At 38.6% G+C, this 20,305-nt stretch overlaps 1 protein-coding gene across 1 annotated transcript in view; it reads left to right on the top strand.

Moving 5' to 3' along the window:
- The window catches only part of CCNYL1 (cyclin Y like 1), a 36,722-nt gene that overhangs the window by 5,215 nt on the left and 11,202 nt on the right, over positions 1-20,305 (top strand). The window contains exons 2-7 of the mRNA XM_062578338.1: positions 10,423-10,497; positions 12,781-12,815; positions 14,485-14,585; positions 16,067-16,102; positions 17,299-17,350; positions 19,961-20,080. Coding sequence (XP_062434322.1) covers positions 10,423-10,497; positions 12,781-12,815; positions 14,485-14,585; positions 16,067-16,102; positions 17,299-17,350; positions 19,961-20,080 — 419 coding nt within the window. The remainder of the gene's footprint in view (positions 1-10,422; positions 10,498-12,780; positions 12,816-14,484; positions 14,586-16,066; positions 16,103-17,298; positions 17,351-19,960; positions 20,081-20,305) is intronic.

The raw sequence follows: 20,305 nt of genomic DNA, 5'->3' as shown, positions 1-20,305 counted from the left end.
ATAGAAATTACAAGTAGAATGAGAGCTTGGCAAATATGAAAGAATCAACTTTCTACAAGCTTGAAACTTCTTCCAGATTGTTGGCTCAGTATGTCTAATATGATGCCCTTTATGAAATGCTCCAAGAAATCCACGTATTGAAAGTGAGGGAATTGATAAGTCCTCCAGAAATGGTCCTGAAATTGATTTACAAATTTGAGAATTTGAAATGAAAGAAAAGCATGTGTATTTCTTTCCTTATGCCTGGGTACTACAAGCAGTTAAGGAATCTTCTATCTGTTTCTCTACCCACTAAAACTTATATATATATAAAAAAAAAAACTGTTAGCTGCAGAAGTCTGTAAGCCTTAGGTTTTTAAGAATAGTTGGTGTTGAACACACATTCATGAAGCTCATATGGAGGGGAAACTAGTTTGTTTTGTTGAGTGTGATACTTCAGGCTTGGGGTATAATAGCTGTTAAAACTAAGAGAGATTTTCATGAAATGGTAGGTATTGAAAGGAAACATGGTTAACCTGAAGGTTCTGATGAAACTTACGGAATTAGGGCAAGTGAATTCAGTTTCACCTTAAGGTATTTTACTGTTGTGTTTCTTTGCAACTTCTTTAGGACACTCTCCTGTTTTGGCTTTCTTGAGGAGACTTACTCTTTTTCCCCTACCTATCAGGGTAGGGGTTTGGAGAACAACTGAAATCTTATGACTAGAAGGCTCTGTCTTGAGTGTAATGGTTCAGTGTGGTGGGGTCATACTAAAAGGCAGAGCAACAGGAGAAATACCTCTTGCACCAGCCAACAAAAAGCAAAAGCAAAAATACTGCTCCTCCTAAATCCATATTATGTGGCTAAATTAAGCATAGTTCTAACAGTGTTTCTTCCATGGATAGGAAGGAGGAGGAGGAAGTTGCCTCTGAGAAGAAGCAGGAAAACACAACTGAACATTAAGAGCCAAGACCTTGGATTTGTAGATCCTTGCCAACAAGTTCATCTCGCTGTTTCTAAATCAATTTGTTTTTCTTCATTATAGTTATGAGTTCAAATATGTGCCTTTATCTTACTCATTCTAAAAATCATCTTTTCAGCAGAAGAAAATATGTTCTGAATTCTGAACTTCTCTGTGCAAAGAAAAAAGGGAAGAAGCAATTGTGTTTAAAAGAACTCAATGCTATTTATTTAAGAGTACAGTAAAGCAAGATGAGTAAGACTGAAGATTACATTTGCAGGTGATGCATGTATTAGGCCTGCCTCAACAACTTAGAGAAAAATCCCACAGTCTACCTGATAACATTCTGCAGTGTTTCAACTGGGTGTGTATGAAACGGCTTTACATGTGCTTGGAATTTTGAAAGGGTCTTGAATCATTACAGTAAACGTAGCTTTTGTGTGTGTTCTTTTTGTTGTTGGTGGTTTTTTTTTCTCCAGTGTCAAAAGCAATACTGACCTGTCATCAGTCATGACAGTCAGATGCTCGGAGAATAAACAGTTGAAAAGTTTCTTTTAAACTTCAAACTGCTTTTCTGTAAAATGGATGTATTTTGTATACAGGTGATTATTTTTCTTTATAGATCATAATGCAGTTAAGCTGAGGAGAATGATCATAGACACTGTAAGGGGAGAGTTTGTGCCTAAAATGGCACAAAAGAAAACTTGAGGAAACCCTGTTAATGTTAACTTTTATAAAAGCCTAAACTTCATGTAAAGTTTGCCGCAGAGCATTTATATGAACAATTGGAGGAAGAGAAAAATCTCTACATATACCAGTCCATTAGGTGGCATATGGCACCTAGGACACAATGCAGTGCATTTTTGGTTACTTTTAGATGAAAGATAATATTGGTTATGACAGACTGGAATTTCTCGTACATACTTGTTTTCCTTTCTGAACCATCTCTTGTAAGGCATAGAGAATGTAAAGAGTTGTTACAGGGAAAGCTTTCAGTTGACTGCCAGTTGATAAATTGCAGTTACCAGCATAGATTTAGGAATGCAAACTTTGGTTGATCTTACTTTAATGTGTAGAATTAGATTTTATTATTATGACAGTGAAAAAAGCAGAACTCCAAAGCTCTACTTTAGTTTCTCATTGTAGTGAATTGTGATATTTAGCACACATGAAGATTATGGAGGAAATAAAGTGGGCTGCATGGGACTATTTCTACTTGTTCTTTTAAATAATCTTGTATTAGATGCAGTCAAGAAATCATGTCTTATTTCACTTGTAAACTACTGTTTTTTTTCTAGTTCTGACCTAAAACCTTAGGGACAACTAGTTTTCTTCCTTTTTAACTGGTCCTGCTTTCACTCTGGAGTTTTGGATACTCTGGGCATCCTGGTTTTCTGCCAGCTAAAACGTGTAGAAGTGATTATAACATTTGAAGGTATAGAATGAAGCACGTGGAAGTCTACTCGCTTTCCGTCCGACCCAGAAAGGCTAGATACTGGGTGCAGTGCAATAGGTTTCTCTTCAGTTTCTCCCAGCACCGGCTGTGAACCGAGTACAAATGGGTCCGGCTGGCATTTGCTATGGAGACTGACCATAGCAGCATGGATCCTCCTGCAATTTGAGAGAGGCAAGAACTCTAAGACTGTATTGATTTTTAAACCACTGAAATGAATAGATAGCTTGAGCCACGGCTATCCTGCAACACTTAATAGATTGTCTACAGTTTCACTTTTAAAAAATTTTTGGTCCCAGTAGCAAATCTTAGATTTGTTAGTTCCTTGTTGAACCAGACCAGCTCAAGTGTATGTGTTGTAAAAGAGCAAAGAATTGATTAAGAGAGCTGATTCTCTACTGAAGTAATCTCTACAGCCTTCTAAAACGTCACAGTGCACTTAAGTACACGATGGGTGTTGACAGTGATGATGTTCTCACAGTAGTACCTTAAAAATCAGCTGAGAGGTATAGTTTTTAGATAGTTTTATGGTATCCCTCTGTTCCTTGTGTGAAGCCATGGTCTTTAGAAATAATCATTTAACAATGAACAACTGTGTAGGTTGTTTTTGGTTGTTTCTGTTTTTAATGAATGATTTCCTCCGGGCAGTGGGGAGTTAGGAGAGTGGTTTTCAAAGGACCTGTGCATATGCAAGTGTCGGTTAAGATTATGTCCTGCCAGAGATTTTTCCCTTGAAATAGAGTTCCTGTCTGAGGATTGTTTGTGCTTAAAAGCACTTTTTTTACACAACAGATCCAATGCTTTGTGTGTTTAAATTTGATTGTATTAGTAACTAAAATACAGCAGGGTTATATCTTTTGAGTCAGTCTTGCTATACGGGAGAGATTTATTCTGTTGAGGATGAGTGATTGAGAGAGCAAAATGGTTTAATTCGTGGAGAGTTTGAAGAACAGACTAACCTATTGTGTAATTGAAGGTGTAACAAGTGAAGGCAAATGGAAATAACTTGTGTGTGTGCCTGGTTCTGTGATATGTTTTGTGTGGCTGTTGATGAGTAAACAGTGTCTTGGATTTAGTAATTGGTCTTGTAATTTTTAGGTAAATTTCCAGGCTAGTACCAGAATAACATACTTTAAATGAAATGGACAAATGACTTTATATGAAGTTATTGTTAGGAATAACAGACTTTCTGAAATGCATGGGCAAATCTGTTACTCTAATTTGCTTTATGCTTTAATCTTTATTGGAAGTGTTAAGTAACTCATGCCTTTCAGCTCTGTTAGGTAATGAAATAAGGGAAGCTCAGCCATTAATCAAAACTAGCAACTTACTGAGCCAGAGAAGAAACTCTACAGCAAAGGGGTGATTTTATGGTTTAGTGCTTTAAATATGAGCTGTATCAAAACGTTGGTGCTACATGGGACATTGCTATCTAGTGAAGCAGATGATGGGGATAAAACTGTCACAGGAAATGTAATATTTTAGTGTCCTAAAATAGTGAAATTGTCAAAGGACTGATACTTAGTAACAGCAAGACATCCTTGACTGTCAGCTTTACTTATGAGGTAACTAAAGTGATGCAGTGTGTGTGGGGGGGAAGCTCTTAATATTAGAAATAGTATGTGGAGGTATGTAAACCAGTAGATAAGTAGCAAGCATTATAAATTCTTGAAACCCACACACATTCTCGTATGACAGAGATAAGCTAAAGTAAAGACTTCAGGCTGGTTTGGTATTGAGGAAAGGACATAAGATCTTGAGCTAGGGGCAGAGGTTTACTTTTAAAAGTAATATGATCTGCCCCATGGGGGGCTGTACGCTCTTATTACTGCATGGCAGTGCACAGCAGCAGCAGAAGTAACTGAGATTGTCTGAAGGGCAAGCAAACTGCAATGGATGCTTTTAAAATGGCAAAAGAGGGAAGCAAGTTCAGGCTTTTCCTTGCTATAATTTGGGATGGATGGTTTCATTTGACAAGCCTGAGTGTTCCATGTGAACTGAGTGGCACTGAGAGATGTAGAAAAATAGGAAAGAAGGCTATCTTAAATACATGCTCTCAAAAAGAGATGGGAAGCTGTTGTAGCACGACAGCTTTATTGTGTCACTCCCACAGACTTAATTTCTGGTGTGAATCTTCCCTTCTTTCCTCTTTGTCACTAAGTGTGAGGTTCTGATAGAAAATGTACTTCAATTTCTACTGAGTTGGGAGCCACTAAAAGAAAATGTTCTGGGATTGTCCCCCCCCCCCTTTTTTTTTAATATCATCCTGTTGCTTCTATCACTTCTCTCATTCCTGTTTCTGCATGTTTTAATTCCACTATTTATATTTGTCCCGTGGGATAGCATCCTTCTCACTTTTTTGTTAGCTGCCTGTGAAGCTTGAGCTTTCTGTAGTGCATCTGCTGATGTAGCTCCTAAATGAGGCTTATCCTTATTTTCAAGACTGGGTATTTTAGTTTTGGACTCATAAGAGCTGCTAGGATGAAGTATTAGAAATTATGCTTGGTTGTGAATTAAACTGGTCACGGATAGATTAATGTCTTCCTTTGACTTTTCTTTTGCTGTTTTTCCTATTATGTTTCACCTCACAGGCTTATCTGCATCTTGCTTTATGCCTCCTCATCAACTGTATTGCTGTTCCTTCTCAGTACTTTGTAAGCAGTGCTGGCAGTTCAGGAAGAGTGAAGCATATGACTAATTTTTCCATTGCTTGTCTTAGAGAAAAGCATTGTCCAGGGAGAACAGTACAGAAAGGAGGGAGGAAATTCTCTCACTGCTTAGAAAGGGAAAGTTATAGAAAGGTGATGTACTAAATGCATTTTTCTGCTTTCTTTGCAGTTTCTTACCTGGAAAAAACAGCTGTGATGTTTCTGCTAATGCCACATTGTTCTGGTGTAAGAAGCCTATTTACAGCTGGTCTTGATTACATGTTGTAGGATTTTGTACCAGGGACTGCACAAAGTGCTTTGCTGTTCATTAATACAGTAACTGTATCTGTTTGGATAATCCATGTTGTGGATTTAGTGTGCTACGAATGCTGATACACCTGACATTGTCCAGCAGAAAGCAGCTAGTGGCTGGCAGAACCACTGCAGAGCTGGAGCCAATAAAATATATTTTCTTTTCGCTGCTCTCCCTCTCTCCAAATGTAAGGTTTGAAGATGTGAGGTTCCTGCCTGGGTACAGGAAGACAAATTAGACTCACGTGGCCGTGTCTGCACTCTGTTTCATGATGCTTCTTACAGTGCTGCATATCTTAGACCCCTCTAATCCAGGATGGAGGCTGGTTATATTTGCATGCATTTATTCCTGTTAACAGCTTTTGGCCGTAGACTCAATTTCTAACATTTAAGAAGGATAAATGTAGGGACTGGCAGAGCATGAGAAGAGGCAAAAACAAAGAAAGAACCTGTTTTGAAATGATGCTTCTTGTTAACACATGCTTAAGATACTGGGAAGTTGATGTGGCAAAAGTATCTTTCTGTGGGAGAGGATAGGTATTATACCAGAGTCTCTTTCACCCCTCAAAGAGGGCATATTATGTTTAACATGTTTATCAACGATATGGAGGAAGCAGTGGAGTGCACTCAAGCTGCAAATGATACCAGATTGGGGAAAACTCAACAGGCTAGGGGACAGATCTGTGAAGTCAGAGGGACCTTGATAAGATGGAGGACTGGGCCAATGGGAAGCCTGATGAAATTCAGGAAGGAGAAATGAGAAGTTACACAATTTGGTAGCCTGAGAGAGGAGACCCTGGTTCAGGTCTCCAGGTCCATCCAGTAGCAAGGCTGAGCATGTCTTACTCAGGTGCATGTGCACAAAAACATATATATGGCTAATCATACAGATCAACATAGAAAGCACAACACTCACAAATGGCACCAAGAGCTTCATACTGAACACTGGCTGATCTGGATGAAGGTCTGTTAGTGGGGTGGGTAAGTGGGTATGTGGGTGTGTACCCCCTCAGTATGGATCCTTCTGGTAGCTGGTCCTATGCACTCAGTCTATCCAGTAGCTGGCTTCTGGATTCCCAGGTCTCCTCAGTTGCTGACGTCTGGACATACGAGCCCCCGAGGCCTGCAGCCCCATTCCAGTTGCTGGTGCTCAGACCTGCGTTTGTGTGCACACACAGACTTGTACAGAGGCACTTGGATCCTTCCACGAGGCCACCTTAGACACTTTCTGTGTACTGTAGCTGGCCCCTGCATCTCATGGTTTCAGAGCTGCCTCAGTGCATAGGTGCGTACACACGTGTGATGTTCTCTCTGTTAGCTGCCCCAGACCTATGGCCCTACCACAGCTGACCCCCAGGATTCCTCTGGTCTTTCTGGTAGCCAGCTCTCAGACCATCTAGTGTCTCTAGTATCAGACCCAGACTTATGACTGCTCCCATACACTGCTCCCAAACCTCTTACCCTGTTTGCTGGATAATGCCACTTGATGTTTGCTAGCAAGTACACACTGATGTATGCACCTGCACAATGTGAATGCTCTCTGGTATCTTCAGATGCTGGCACCCCAGGGGTGTGGACCCTCTTGACCCATGTCCCTTTGACCCTTTCCAGTGACTTAAATCCCTCATGTGCTCTGGTCTCTGTAGTTGCTGGCTCCCTAGGCACATCAGCCCCTGTGACTTGTGATTCCTCTCTATAGCTGTTGGCCCTTAGACCTCCATGTATGCAGAGTAGAGAGCCCCTCATCCAGGAAAATAGTTACAAAGGGAATTTAAGAAGAAGACAGGAACAGACTGTGGTGATCAAGCACAGGGGAGGGCCAGACAAGCATGCTGATCAGCAGCCTGGTTATGTGCAGCAAGCCTCTTTTATCCCCTTTTCCTGCCTTTGGTCCTTCCCATAAGCATTGCATAAATCTCGTACAATCTGCAAATGCTGCTCCCGAGCATTCTGTAATGAGTCCTGTAGTTCTGTAGCCATTAATCCCCCTTAGGCTGTAAGGTGGTGTGGGGACAGTTTACTTCTCCAGTGGATGTCAAACCCAGACAGTGAGCTGACCATCATCCTTGGATGTTGGTCATCTGGACCCAGTCCAGAAAGCAGCCAGGTCAGGGTGCTCTGTTCACTCCAGTTAGGTTATTGAGGTTCCTCTGCCTGGTAGTGTTCCCTAGTGATCCTTTCTGTGGAGGTGAGGCCTTTAATTGCATAACTGAACATCCTGCTCATGGGATGGAAAAACTGGCAGCAGAACAGGCTGGGGACTAGCTGGCTGGGGAGCAGCTCTGCTGAAAGGCCCTGGGATCCTGGTGGACAGCAAGCTCAATGTGAGCTGGCAGCAAGAAAGGCCAGCAGCATCCTGGGCTGTATTAACAGGAACATAACAAGGAGCTTGAAGGAAGTGATTGTCGCCCTTTACTCAACAATCATTAGACCGTATCTAGAACTACATCCACTTTTTGCCCTTCCCAATACAAGAAAGGCATGGATAAAGTTAAGGGAATTAAGCAGAGGGGGCACTGAGATGCTTAGGGGGCTGCAGCACTTGGTGTGTGAGGACTGAGGGATCTGAGCTTCTTCAGTCTGAAGAGAAGGTCAGATTAGGGTGTGGGGCACTTGCCAAGAGTATCAGTAGCTATAAGGAAGCTGTTGTGGAGATGGAGCCGGGCTCTTTAAGTGGTGCATAGCACTAGGATGTGGCACCAAAGGATGTAAATTGAAATGAGAGGTTTCAGCTGGATATAAGGAAACATTTTTTTTCCTCATGAGGGCAGTCAGGTATTAGAGCAGAATGCCCAGGGAGACTGTGCAGTTTCCAAACCCTTAGAGGTTTTTGAGACCCAAGTGAATAAAGACCTGAGTGACCCAGTTCCACCTCAAATGTGACCTAGCTTTGAGCAGGAGATTGGAATAGAGACCTCCTGAGGTCCTTTCCAATCTGAATTGTCCTATTCTAAAAGTTGCTGCTAAAGTATAAATAGATAATGTTCTATGTTTGCATAAGATCCGTAACTTGCTAATAATTATCTGTATTTTATTTCTGCATATTGTAGTTTTATTCTGTCTGTTGATGATACTTCAGTCATTTGTAGACTAGCAAAATACTTCTACTTTTGATTCAATCCTTTCCCAAATCCAAGAAGTTGTTTAAAATTAGTGTATTCCTTGATGGTCTGTGTTAAAGTCATTTTTAGTAAGAGTAGTAACATTAGAAACGGAAGTTTGTCTTGATACTGTCTGTTTAAAGTTATTTTGTCATATCAGTGATGTAAACTGTTGTCAAAAGTGTAGACAAGTTTTAAACAACTATTATGCTATCTTTTGATAGCGGAAATGTGCCAGTATGGCATATCATTGTATGTTGGCTTTTTTCCAAACATCAAGTATGAATTAGTTGTGCTGCAGGTATGAGCTGCAATGCAAATTCTGTATCAGGGCTTCTAAACTTATATTTTAACTGCATGATCAGATTCATGTGTCTGTTCGTTCTGTGCTGTGAGTGAGCACAGTAAGGTGGAAAAAGAAAAACTTTTCATAAGTTAGCTTTTAAAAACTTCATAGCTGAGACTGACATTTTTTGAGGGAGGAAATTGCTGGATGAATAATCTTCATGTTCCTAAGTAGATCTTTGTTACTTATACAGTAGAGATTCAAAATCACAGTGGTCTGTAACTTTTATTGCATCCTGGACTAGGGTCAGAACAATACTGTTGGACAAAGATCAGTGATGTTGTAAGACAAATATTTGGAAAACATCCAGGTCGAGATACCAGTGTAGTATACCAACGGGAACGTGGAATGAGAGGTCTTGAAGATGGACACGTTTTTGCAGTTACATTTACTCACTGACGCCTGAGGGCCGCGGCTGTGCTCTGCGTTACTTGCAGTAGCCCAAAATATTCACACAGTCAAGACTGTTAGCACCAAGACAATTTGTGCATACTTTGCCTAACTAACTATTTCACCAGAATTACGTTGACGGAGTGTGTAAAAATCTCAAGATTTTTTCCTGAAAAGTTGACGACATCTCTTAGATTACCTTGTAGTTTAAGGGGTTTAAAGGTATGACAACTGCATTGGCATACTGCCTTGAAGCTCTAACACATGCCAGTTTTCTAGTTTGCGAGCTTACATGCTTTCGTGGTTAGCGTGGCATAGATAGCCCATGTGAGGATCAGAATGGCAAATGGAAACGGATGAGAATTTGCTTCTTACAGGATATGCAGGATCATAGTTTTAAAGAAACGATTCTGTTCTTGTGCTCATAAGGTGGTGCCTATAGCGTGACTTCTCAGAACAACTGTTTTTTCTCTTAAAGCTAATGCTAGCTAAAAAATTCATCATGTTTACAGTTGCATCAGTCCAAGCAAACTTTTTAGTGATCAATCCCATCTTAATCTAAGCAAGTAATGTATCCTCATCTGATGGTGTCACTGGTTCACGGTGGCAAAGGATTAAAGCAATCAAGTTGTACTTAATTATATGACAAATACAGAGGGTTTTACTTGAAATTCCGAAAAAAATGAAATAGGATAAGATCTGTATTATGGTGTTTATCAGCACTGTTAAAGTTTCTTATTAGGATCTTTTACAAGACCACGAAGATTGTTTCCTGTTATACTGGATGCTTTAAGCATAGAGTGAAAGTAAGGTCAGCAGTGGCCGTTTCCTGTAACTTAAGCTCTTGCTAAAGTTCTAATTTGCTGCCCCCTACTGAGCACAGGCTCCACATCCAGCTGCCCTAACACCCAAGGCGCCTGTTGACTTCTGAAGATATGTGGGCGTTTCTGAGGTCTCCCTCTCCAGATTTTGTCTTGATGGGAACTGTGAACTACTTCAGAGCTGTATATCAGTAGAAATATATCCGAGGGATTTTTTCAGAGAGGAAAATTGCAAATTTTTGTTTATTTTGGTAAAAGAAAGATTTTGCTTTAGACAAACCACCCATTCTATGTGTTTCTGCTCTTGTCTCCGTCACTATGCTTGAGCATTTGAAGGCTGAGTGGAAATTCTTGCAGTATCATCATCATCGTCCATTGATGGTCTCTCCTTTTTTGTCTTTTCTGTTTCAGATTTAGCCTTGGAATCTAATCCGTCTGATCATCCCAGAGCAAGCACAATTTTCCTAAGCAAGTCTCAAACAGATGGTAAACTAACTTTTTTCCAATTAAAAGACAAGTGGTGAAGAAAACTGCAAAAATAACTGCCTGTTTTAATTATACATCTCGAGAACAATTAAATTGCTTTAATTCTTTAAAAGCTTAGGGATTCAAGTTTGCATGTTTAAACAGAAGTGTGTTCATAGGCTGTTTCACTTAACACTTAAAATCACTTGTTACTCTAAGGACGTTAAATATCAGGAGATTTCAGATTTTGGGTCCTAATAGTCTGAAGTCAGGCTTTAAGCGTTGTTTTTTTATGACCAAGAGCTTTTAAAAATTGCTGTCAAGTGGACATTTTTCTGTAAGGAATATTAAGCCTAAGCCATCAGTCTGTATCAGTTGCTTTTGAATATGTTGTTTTAATCAGTTTGAATAGTTTCAGTAGCATAATGATTCTTGAATTCTGTTTTATAATTACATGGATTTACTGTAATTTTCAATTTCTTTGCAGATCACTTGTTTATTTCATACAGTCCATTTTGAACAATTACTAGAGCTTATGCATACCAAAATACTTTTAAAAAGTGGAGATATTATCGTATTGCATAAGCTAAAAAAAATCTGACAATAGTAAATTTTGAAATTGCAACTAAAAAGGAGTTTAAGATATTCTTCAAAAAAAAAAAAAAAAACAAAACTTTTGTTCCTTTTATAGTTGTTTCTTGTTTGGAATGTTGTTTTTTCTAAGGCAGTAGTGTGCTTGTGTTGATGGACACTCCAGTGTGTCTGCTGCCTTGGCATAGCTTTGCTACAGGAAAGCAGAATCATTTTGACAACTCTGACAGTTCCAGTCCTGCTGTTCAGAATCCTATGGCAAGTAGTAAAATTGTTAGTTATATCCATTTCACAGTGCTTGGATAATCTGTGAGCAGCAGAAACAAGCGCTCGCATTATTAACAAGAAGAGATGATACCAAGGAAATGTAGGCCTCTTTCCTCAAAGGCGCTAACTAAGGTCAGTTTTCAAGCAGAGTTTGACCTGCAGATTTCAGAAACCCCTGGACAAGTTATGCTTAAGTTGTAATTAGCAAGTTGACATCGTTCCTGAACATTATAGGACAGCTTCACTGTGCAGCCTCAGATAACTTGGATAACTCTGCCACAGATAAGTTTAGAACTACGTAAATATCCTGCTGAAGGCTTTTAAATATGATTCTGTATTCCTCTAATGTAATGTATTAGTTGTCTACGCTTGCAGACATGTGGAAGAACAGTCTGCTAGGTGAGTTAATAACTATAAAACTATTCTCTGGAGTTTTTATTACTTGGATGAATAGATTTTTACAGGACGTTTTTGTGGACAAATTGGGCAGAATAATTTATTCTCTTATTTCACTGGATCTTCTTCAGTACACTTTTCGTAGAACTAGTAGAATTAATATCATTATATCCTCTTTCACTGAGATGCTGTCAGGATCATGAATTTTGGTTTAAGTAAAAAGACCAAAAAATTTGGACACTCTCTTCAGATTGTTATTTTCTCTAAATACATAAGAGACTATGTCCTTATGAGCACTTGTAAGTACAGATGCTAATGATCTAAAGTCAAAAGTTTGGAAAAAGGGGTACAGTCTGGTATCCAGGCTGGTCACATTCATGTAGCTTGTTGCATTTTTTTAAACTACATGTGTAGAACTCACAGCTCTCCTTTAAGAGCACTGTTTTGTTTTACTGCTACCCTAATAGGTGGAAGTTAACCCTTGCTATAGTTTTAAAATGCCTGACAGTTTAAAATGATGGAATAAGATGGGTTCAGTTGTATGATAAACACCATCTTCTGTGCTGTGAAATACATTTTTCCTTTTGCTGTCTAGAGAGCCTTAAAAGGAGGAGAGGGAACAACTATATAACGCTGGGCACCTCTCTTCGTTCTTGCAGGAACTCAGCAGCTTCAGTGTGTGATGTTTTTACTTCTGTTTGCTAAGTGGTTGCTGGTTGATGTTGGACATTGTCTGTTTGAACTGTTTGAAATGACCCAGTTTTTCATGAAGTTCAGCATTTTTCAAAGCCGAGACTTCTTCCGTCTTAGTGTCATGGATAAAAGTAACGTAGATGCGAATAGCTGGAAGTTGCGTATTGTTTATTAGCTGGATAAAACTCATTAGTTTTTCTCAAACTTTGCTTTTCCAGACACCTAGTAGTGAAATTTGAAATGTGTATTACTCCTGTACTTCAGAAGGTTAAGTGAATAGAATGACTTTTTACTAAGTGTAAATTGAGATCATATTTAAGAAACTTCTAAGTTTACATTCTTTCTCCCTTATTCTAGTGCGAGAGAAGAGGAAGAGTAATCACATCAACCATGTAAGTAAAACAAATTCTTAGAGGTAGGGTACTAATGTAAAGAGTATTAACATATTGGGACAAAGCCAAATTCAAGAAACAACTGTAGCAGTTGTAGGTATACAGTCCTATATGCACTACAAATCCTTCTTAGCAAGATAAAACTGAATTGTCTTTGCCTGTCTTTAAAAAAAATGAATAACCGGGCAAAGTATCACAGAGCACGCAATAGCTGATGTCAAAAGCATAGTAAAAGATTTTCAGTGGTATCAATTTTGACTTTCTCAAAACAGTAATGGAGAAAGTATAAATCAAACTATCTGTGTTGGTATTTAAAACAAAACTGGATTCATTTCTCAACTTACTTGAGCATCATTACAGGACTTATTTTAAGAAATATATCCAGCAAGAAAAGTGATGAACAAACAGTATCATCAGCATGATGAACAAATGTTAACCTGTTAGTTTTAAAATCTGCTCTAAGCTTCTTCTGCTAATATTAGTTGCTTTTCCTTGACAGTTCACTTTGGTGAAATGTATGTGAGATGCAGTATCATTACTAAAAAAATCTATTGACTAGGAAAGCTAAGAATGGAAGTTATTAACACAAAGCCTAAAAAATACTGTCTAGCAGAAGTGTTCACTGATAAGTTGCTTGTAAGGTAATGATATTTCAAGCCCGTTACATTTTAGCATGATTGTGGGGCTTTCTTGCTGTTCTTACTGTTCTTTTAATTACAGTTTCAGCTTTAGTCTGGCACCATCGAGGTGCAATCTGGCACTGATTGCATTGTTTCTGCTGGCAGACAGCAACTGGAATGGGAGATGTTCCCAGGCATCCATTAGTGGTGAAGGATGGCAAAGCTTCTATATGGAAGTCTTTCAAGTGTTTAGACTTGTCATTTAAATAATAATGGCAGAAACTAATGAATCTCGAACCCCTTGATTAAAACTGTTCCCTCAGTTATGATGGCCTAGCTGTAGTTCAAAACATTCTCTAAAAATGCTTAGAGAAGCCTGACTTACTGATGTAATAAGATAAGAAAATTTCTTAAAGAATAAAAGCTACAGTATGAGGACAGGTGATGGAGTGTATTGCTAGTTCTAAATAGTACTGGTAATGGTAGTCCTTCATTTCCCAATTCCAGGTGCTAAGCAAAGCACGAGTGGAGAGATCTATGTCAGGAAGAGTTTTTTCTTAAAAAAAAAAGAAAAAAAAAAAACTCTAAGCAAAACTGTCTTTACAGGGAAAGGTATTGTATTGAATAAGCAGAAAATATAAACATGTAGGAGATGGTATAAAAGAAGAAAGATGATTATGGAGACAGAGGAAAATCTAAGATGAGAATAGCGAGGAAAGAACGAGACCAGATCTGGCAAGAACAGGATGGGGAAGAGCTGAAAAAGAATTGCTACTTCAGTTGTAGCTCTTTCTGCTGAAAACTACTTGTGTAAAACTTGTATGTTACAAGGAACGGCATACAGTTATATCGTATAGAAAGAACATCCTAAGCAGCTGGATGGCTACAATAAGGTAGTTTACATGCCAAGAGCAATCATTTACAAAGAGCTACTCTGCAGTAGCTATCTTGCACTTTCTAGGTGCAAACCCAGTATTCGATTTAGTAAACTAAACCTTACAGAATCACTCCTCATGAATTTATTTCCTATTCTTATTTTTCCTCCTAAGGTTTCCCCTGGGCAGCTTACGAAAAAATATAGCTCATGCTCAACAATATTTATAGATGACAGCACGGTCAGCCAGCCTAATCTTAGAAGCACAATAAAGTGGTAAGTACCATTTGTCATCAACAAGGGACTGGGTAACACTGCAAGGTTTGTTTGGGTTTCTGTGGTGTTCTTGTCTGTTCCAAAGCCGGCTGTACGCTTGAGTGATAGGAGCACAGCACTGCCGGTTCAGATTGGTCATGGAAGGGCTCTGGGAGTCCGGTTAATTATACTGCTGTTGGTGAGAGCTTCTTTCAGTGACAGCTGATGTGCCGCTGTATTTCAGTACAGTTGTCATTATGCACTTGAGAACTTGAGGCAGTGCTGAAGTGTGTCAGCATTTTGGGTTTAAAATTAAGGGAATTCAAAGTCTTCAAATTGAAAGCCAGTTCCAGAAACTCTGGATCAGGAAAAATTTGAAATGGATTTTGCATGGAATTGTAGGAAAAGTTTGTAAGACTGCATTTGCTGCTTGATAGTGGTATTAGCCTGCCCTCTAGTTGTGGATAACTGTATGTTGCTGGGTTTGGCTTTAGTTGCAGCCTTTCTACTTTGTTTTTGTATATTTGTTATTTTAGGTATGTAGATTTGATAATTATTTAGTCTTTTTGGCGCTCCAGTGGAAATGGCTATTTGAGCTACTGTTTTGGATACGATGGAGATAGTTCTTTGTGCACAGATGATACCAGCTGAGAATTGAGAAGATAGTTTGCTGTGCTTGAAGGGAAAGGAAGGCACACTGGCCTCAGACCCAGAATGCTGTACTGCTGTAACACTTCAATAAAGTTTGGAAATGTCTAAGTTGATCTGTCACTTTCAAATTTGGTTTCAAACGGGCATCTAGCATCTCGCTCCTCCAGAGAAGAGGGATCCTAAAAGATGGTACTTTTGCCATTTTGAAGCGGTGTACAGCTTGCAACAAATCAGAGCTTTTCTATGATGGATTCCTGCAATGAAATATTCTTGCTGTCACTGCCAGTAAAGTATCTGAAATTTTGGCCACAGATGAGCATCAACATGAAATCTGTTACCTTATTTGACTCAGCAGAGTCTGAGATCTACTCTTGTTCCCTTCTTGAATTATGCTGGCATTCTTTATTCTTCTCCTTTTAGACAGAACCCATAATTTGACAGGCAGAGGCATGAAATTAAAACATCAGCAGTACAACACTATATGTAACATTGAGTAGAATGGTTATCAAGCTTTAGTTGTGGATAGTCCACATTTCCAATAAATGTCATCTAATCGGGTAATGAATAGTTGTGTGTTTAAAATCTGGTATAACATTTCTTTTGTGGCATAAATGCATGAACACGGAACATAAAAGTAGTTTGGCTAGCATATGTGGTTTCTGCATTGTTTTGGCCAGTTGCTGTTCAGGCGGATAAATATCAAACCAAGACACAAAGTACTTGAGAGGTGTGAAGGGAAGCCTGTACATAATGGATTCTGAACATTTTGTCTCAAACGGCAGCTTATGGATCAAAATGGTATGCACAGAATATGCTTTGTTAAATCCTTTTTTTTCCTTTCTGTTTTTTAGTGTTACATTAGCAATATTCTACCACATAAAGAACAGGTGAGTGATTTCTAAGTTTCTTTTTCAAAATAAATTAACTGTTTTTGAGCCAGGGAAAATGGCCTTGGTCACTTATGTAACTGCTAGTATAACTTAAGACATAGCTATTATAACTTAAAGAAGTTGAAAATTTTGGCAACTTTATAGTGTAGTTGCTTTCTCTTTGTACCCCTTCTTGAGCTGATATGGAAAGGTCAGTAATATTACTTACTATCTTTTTTAAAAATCTGACACAGTTTAAAATGATGGAATAAGATGGGTTCAGTTGTATGATAAACACCATCTTCTGTGCTGTGAAATACATTTTTCCTTTTGCTGTCTAGAGAGCCTTAAAAGGAGGAGAGGGAACAACTATATAACGCTGGGCACCTCTCTTCGTTCTTGCAGGAACTCAGCAGCTTCAGTGTGTGATGTTTTTACTTCTGTTTGCTAAGTGGTTGCTGGTTGATGTTGGACATTGTCTGTTTGAACTGTTTGAAATGACCCAGTTTTTCATGAAGTTCAGCATTTTTCAAAGCTGAGACTTCTTCCGTCTTAGTGTCACGGATAGAAGTCATGTAGATGTGGATAGCTGGAAGTTGTAGTTTACTAGCTTGATAAAACTCAGTATTATTTTCTGTCTTCCTATTTCATCCTCTGTCACATGATTCATCAAGAATGAAGCATGAAAAGTCAGAACAGTGGAAGTGAGGAAAATGCACGTAACTCACTACAAATCAGCCTTTGGGCTTTGTTTAGCTTTTACTGAATACAGTGATAGAGATTAGCTTTTGTAGGTGAATGAACACTCTATCCCGTGTGCAAATAACCCTTGCCTTTATAGATAATTATAGTTTATACTTTAAAATTACAGCTGCCTTTTTAAATAATGAATGCTATCAATGAGATGGTTTCAAGTTTGAAAGGAGAACTGTACTAAACATAATATGAACTATGGCTTCTGTATTTGGAAGTTTAATTTAACTTGCTAGTGAGAACATGGGAGGTCATTGTTCATTGTTAACTTGTTAAATGTTCGGTTAAAGATCTCATATGAAATACCTTGCAAAAATACAACAAAATTTCATACTATGTTCTATGAAAAGCTGAATGATAAAATATGTCCCTTTATTCTCTTTAATGAATTGTACTTACTAGTAGAACATACCATTACCAGTTAAGTCTTCCTGTTAAAACAGAGATATTTTGCTTTTTAGAGATTCAGACAGATCATTGGATATTTTTGATGAAAAATCTCATCCCCTCACAGTAAGTGTAACTTTTTTGATCCTGTGTGTATATGAACATGCATTTTTAATCTTTATTCGTACTGTATAAGTCCTAAAAATGTCTTAACACCAAGTCACAAGCAGATTGATCTTAAGTTAAACTGTATGTGTAGAGCAGACTGTCCTCTGAACTTCTGATACTAGCTGGATCATGAATGCAACCCAGTCCTTCAAAATATTGCAGTGTATGTTTGTTTTCTATACAATACCTGAACATAAATAGAAAGCAAGCTGTAAAGTGCTCATACTTCCATACTGCATATCAGGACTTTGTCTTGTTTTATTCCTTTTTCCCTCTCTTTAATACTGCAACAATCAATTAAAAAGGCTTTCCTGTTTACTTGCAAAGACATAGGTCAGTACCTATGTGTGTAACCTTTTAAGTTGATTGCAAACAGGGCTACATAGTGCATGAAGCATCACACAAAGCAGGAGACAGTGAGTCTGGTCTTTAAAAAACCCGAAAGGCAAAATTTTAAAGCAAATACGCTTAATGCTGCTTATGCTAACAGGTAGGGTCGTTCAGGATGTGATTCTAATGTGGCTCGTTCTGGGACACCTACAAAACCTCATAGTACAGAATAGTCCAAGGCTGTGTCTTTCCATGTCCAGTTTGAGAAGCATTAGACTTGGACTTTCCGACGGAGTGGCCTGTTTTATTCTGTCTTTCATTTCAAATGAATTTAGCAATGCTTTAGTGGCTTTAAAAATTCAGTTTGCTCTGGGAATTACCTGATCAAGTGCAGCTTAATTTATCTCGCAGCTTTAGCTTGTTAATAAACAATGTTAAATGCTAAAGTTTGGTAGAGTATCACCCCTAAACAGGACCCAGTGTGATAGAAATTGTACAATTTAATAAATACAGTTCTTTACTCAATAAAAATAATGAATTTCAGGAGAAGACCTATATAGAAGTTTTCTTGCATGGACAGTGGCACTTCAAGGGAAATATCTGGTCTAAAACTGTTTTTAACTGCCTAAATCAGTTGATTCATGTTGAAAATTCTTTATATAGGATGAACTCCAGTTTATCCTGACAATTTTTTTGTTTATCAATCTGACATCTTTTGATCCTTTATTATAACCTACTTCCTATTTATTTAGTATGCAAAGAGGAAAAATCATTGTATCCTTCAGGGAAAACTTAAAGGTTTGTTCTGTCTTAGTTCTGTGTACAGATAGAAACGTAGTAACGGCTGTCTGTCCTACTTTTGAGAGAAAAAATACAAAAACTATTGCTATAGAAAAAAATTTCTATAGCAGTAAAATTTTGGGCCTAGTACATAGAGCTCATTTGAAAAGGTTAATTAGTTGGAACAAATCTCCGGACACCTTGTCCTTTAAGGGTTCAGTCACAAGGAAGTCCAAATCCAGACAACTGTCCGGCCTCGGTTGTCCCTAACTGCAGAAGTAACAGGCTTCAAGTTACCGACATCACAGAGCTTCATCACAGTTCTCAGTCGTAGTCTTTTCCTCTCAGTTCCAGTCAGCACTAACGTGCTTCCAGGTGAGCTTTTGTACTGCTGGTAGTGACCAGTTCCGCATGGCTCCTTTTGCCTTTCTCCATGGCACTTTTTGGCCTTTGTTCGGTTTTATTTGCCTCTTTTTTGCCAGGTTTGCAGGTGTAGGATCACTAATTTAGCTTTTGTGCCTCAATCTCAGAAATCTTGATTTTTATAGTCTCAGCGTTGTTCGAGTGCCTTGAACCAGAAGCTGCTCTTGTCTTTGTTCTTCGGAACTACGTGCTTCTAGTATTCCCTTGTCTACGTAGCACGCCGCATCCTTTGTTTGGGAGGGCCTTAGTGTCCCCAGCAGAAATGCGGTGTGGAAGAGTACACTTGCTGCCTTTTTTGACTGCGTTTGACTGGGTGTTACAATGCTCCGTGACATTGACATGAGACCGTCCATGGGGATAGTCGCAAGTATCTCCCTCCAGGTACTCTGCAGAACTGCAGGAATCTTAACTTGACATGAAGGAGTAAATGCTTCACGTGTAAGCATCACCCATGCTCGGACTACCGGGTGTTTGCGCCTGTTGTTGTTGTTGAATCCTATGCAGACAGTATGTTACCTCCCAGTTCTGCTTGTGCTGGTATTAGTAAAATGTGTTCTTTCGCCCTTTTTCAGCTTGAAGGGGAATCTTGTGAAGTCTCTTAAATTTTGCCTTTTTAAAAAAGCAAGTGCTTCCTTTGTGTGTATATAACTAACTTTCCTGCAGGGAGAAGCAGCTGCTGCTGCTGCTTTTTTTTTTTTTTTTTTTTTTTTTTTTAAGTCTGTAAAAAAGTTCCATGGACAACAGCTAACTCCAGTATTAATGCTAGTAGTTTATACTCTTTCCTATTAGCCTCGCAGATTTAAAAAGTTTTCAGAACAAAGGTATTATCAGCTAAAGCTATTGTTTTTGACTTGGAACATTTGTAATATTGCAAGACAATAATTCAGAGCTCTTTCAGTAGAGCATTTCATTCTCTGTGATACTGAAGGCTGTACACACTTCCGCTTGGTGAAAAGAAATAACAGTGTGTGGCTGTTCTTTAAAGTCAGTAATAAGGAAGACAGATATTCAGTAATTCAAAGGACTTTATTTCAGCGGGAAGAAGTTCCGGATGACTACTACAAGCATGACCCTGATCACAAGCACATCTACCGGTTTGTACGGACACTTTTCAGTGCTGCACAGCTGACAGCTGAATGTGCAATAGTGACACTGGTAAGAGATGCCTGATTACTAAAACTTAAGCTTTCGGAAAGTGTTTTTTCCCCCCTCAGTGTATGAACTGCTGAACAGAGATTTAAATAATTTACATTATCTGATGAAACTTTGTTAACATTGAAGAAACTGTCCAAATGAGTTCATTTGAAAAGATTTCTAAATGGTCACAGAACTGGTTAACTTAAAAGGAATTTACCTTTTCTGTATTTGATTATGTAATGC

Source organism: Rhea pennata, chromosome 6 (assembly GCF_028389875.1).
Source record: "Rhea pennata isolate bPtePen1 chromosome 6, bPtePen1.pri, whole genome shotgun sequence".
Classification (NCBI taxonomy): domain Eukaryota; kingdom Metazoa; phylum Chordata; class Aves; order Rheiformes; family Rheidae; genus Rhea; species Rhea pennata.
The sequence above is the reverse complement of the archived record's forward strand: the minus strand, read 5'-3'. Positions and strand labels throughout refer to the sequence as shown.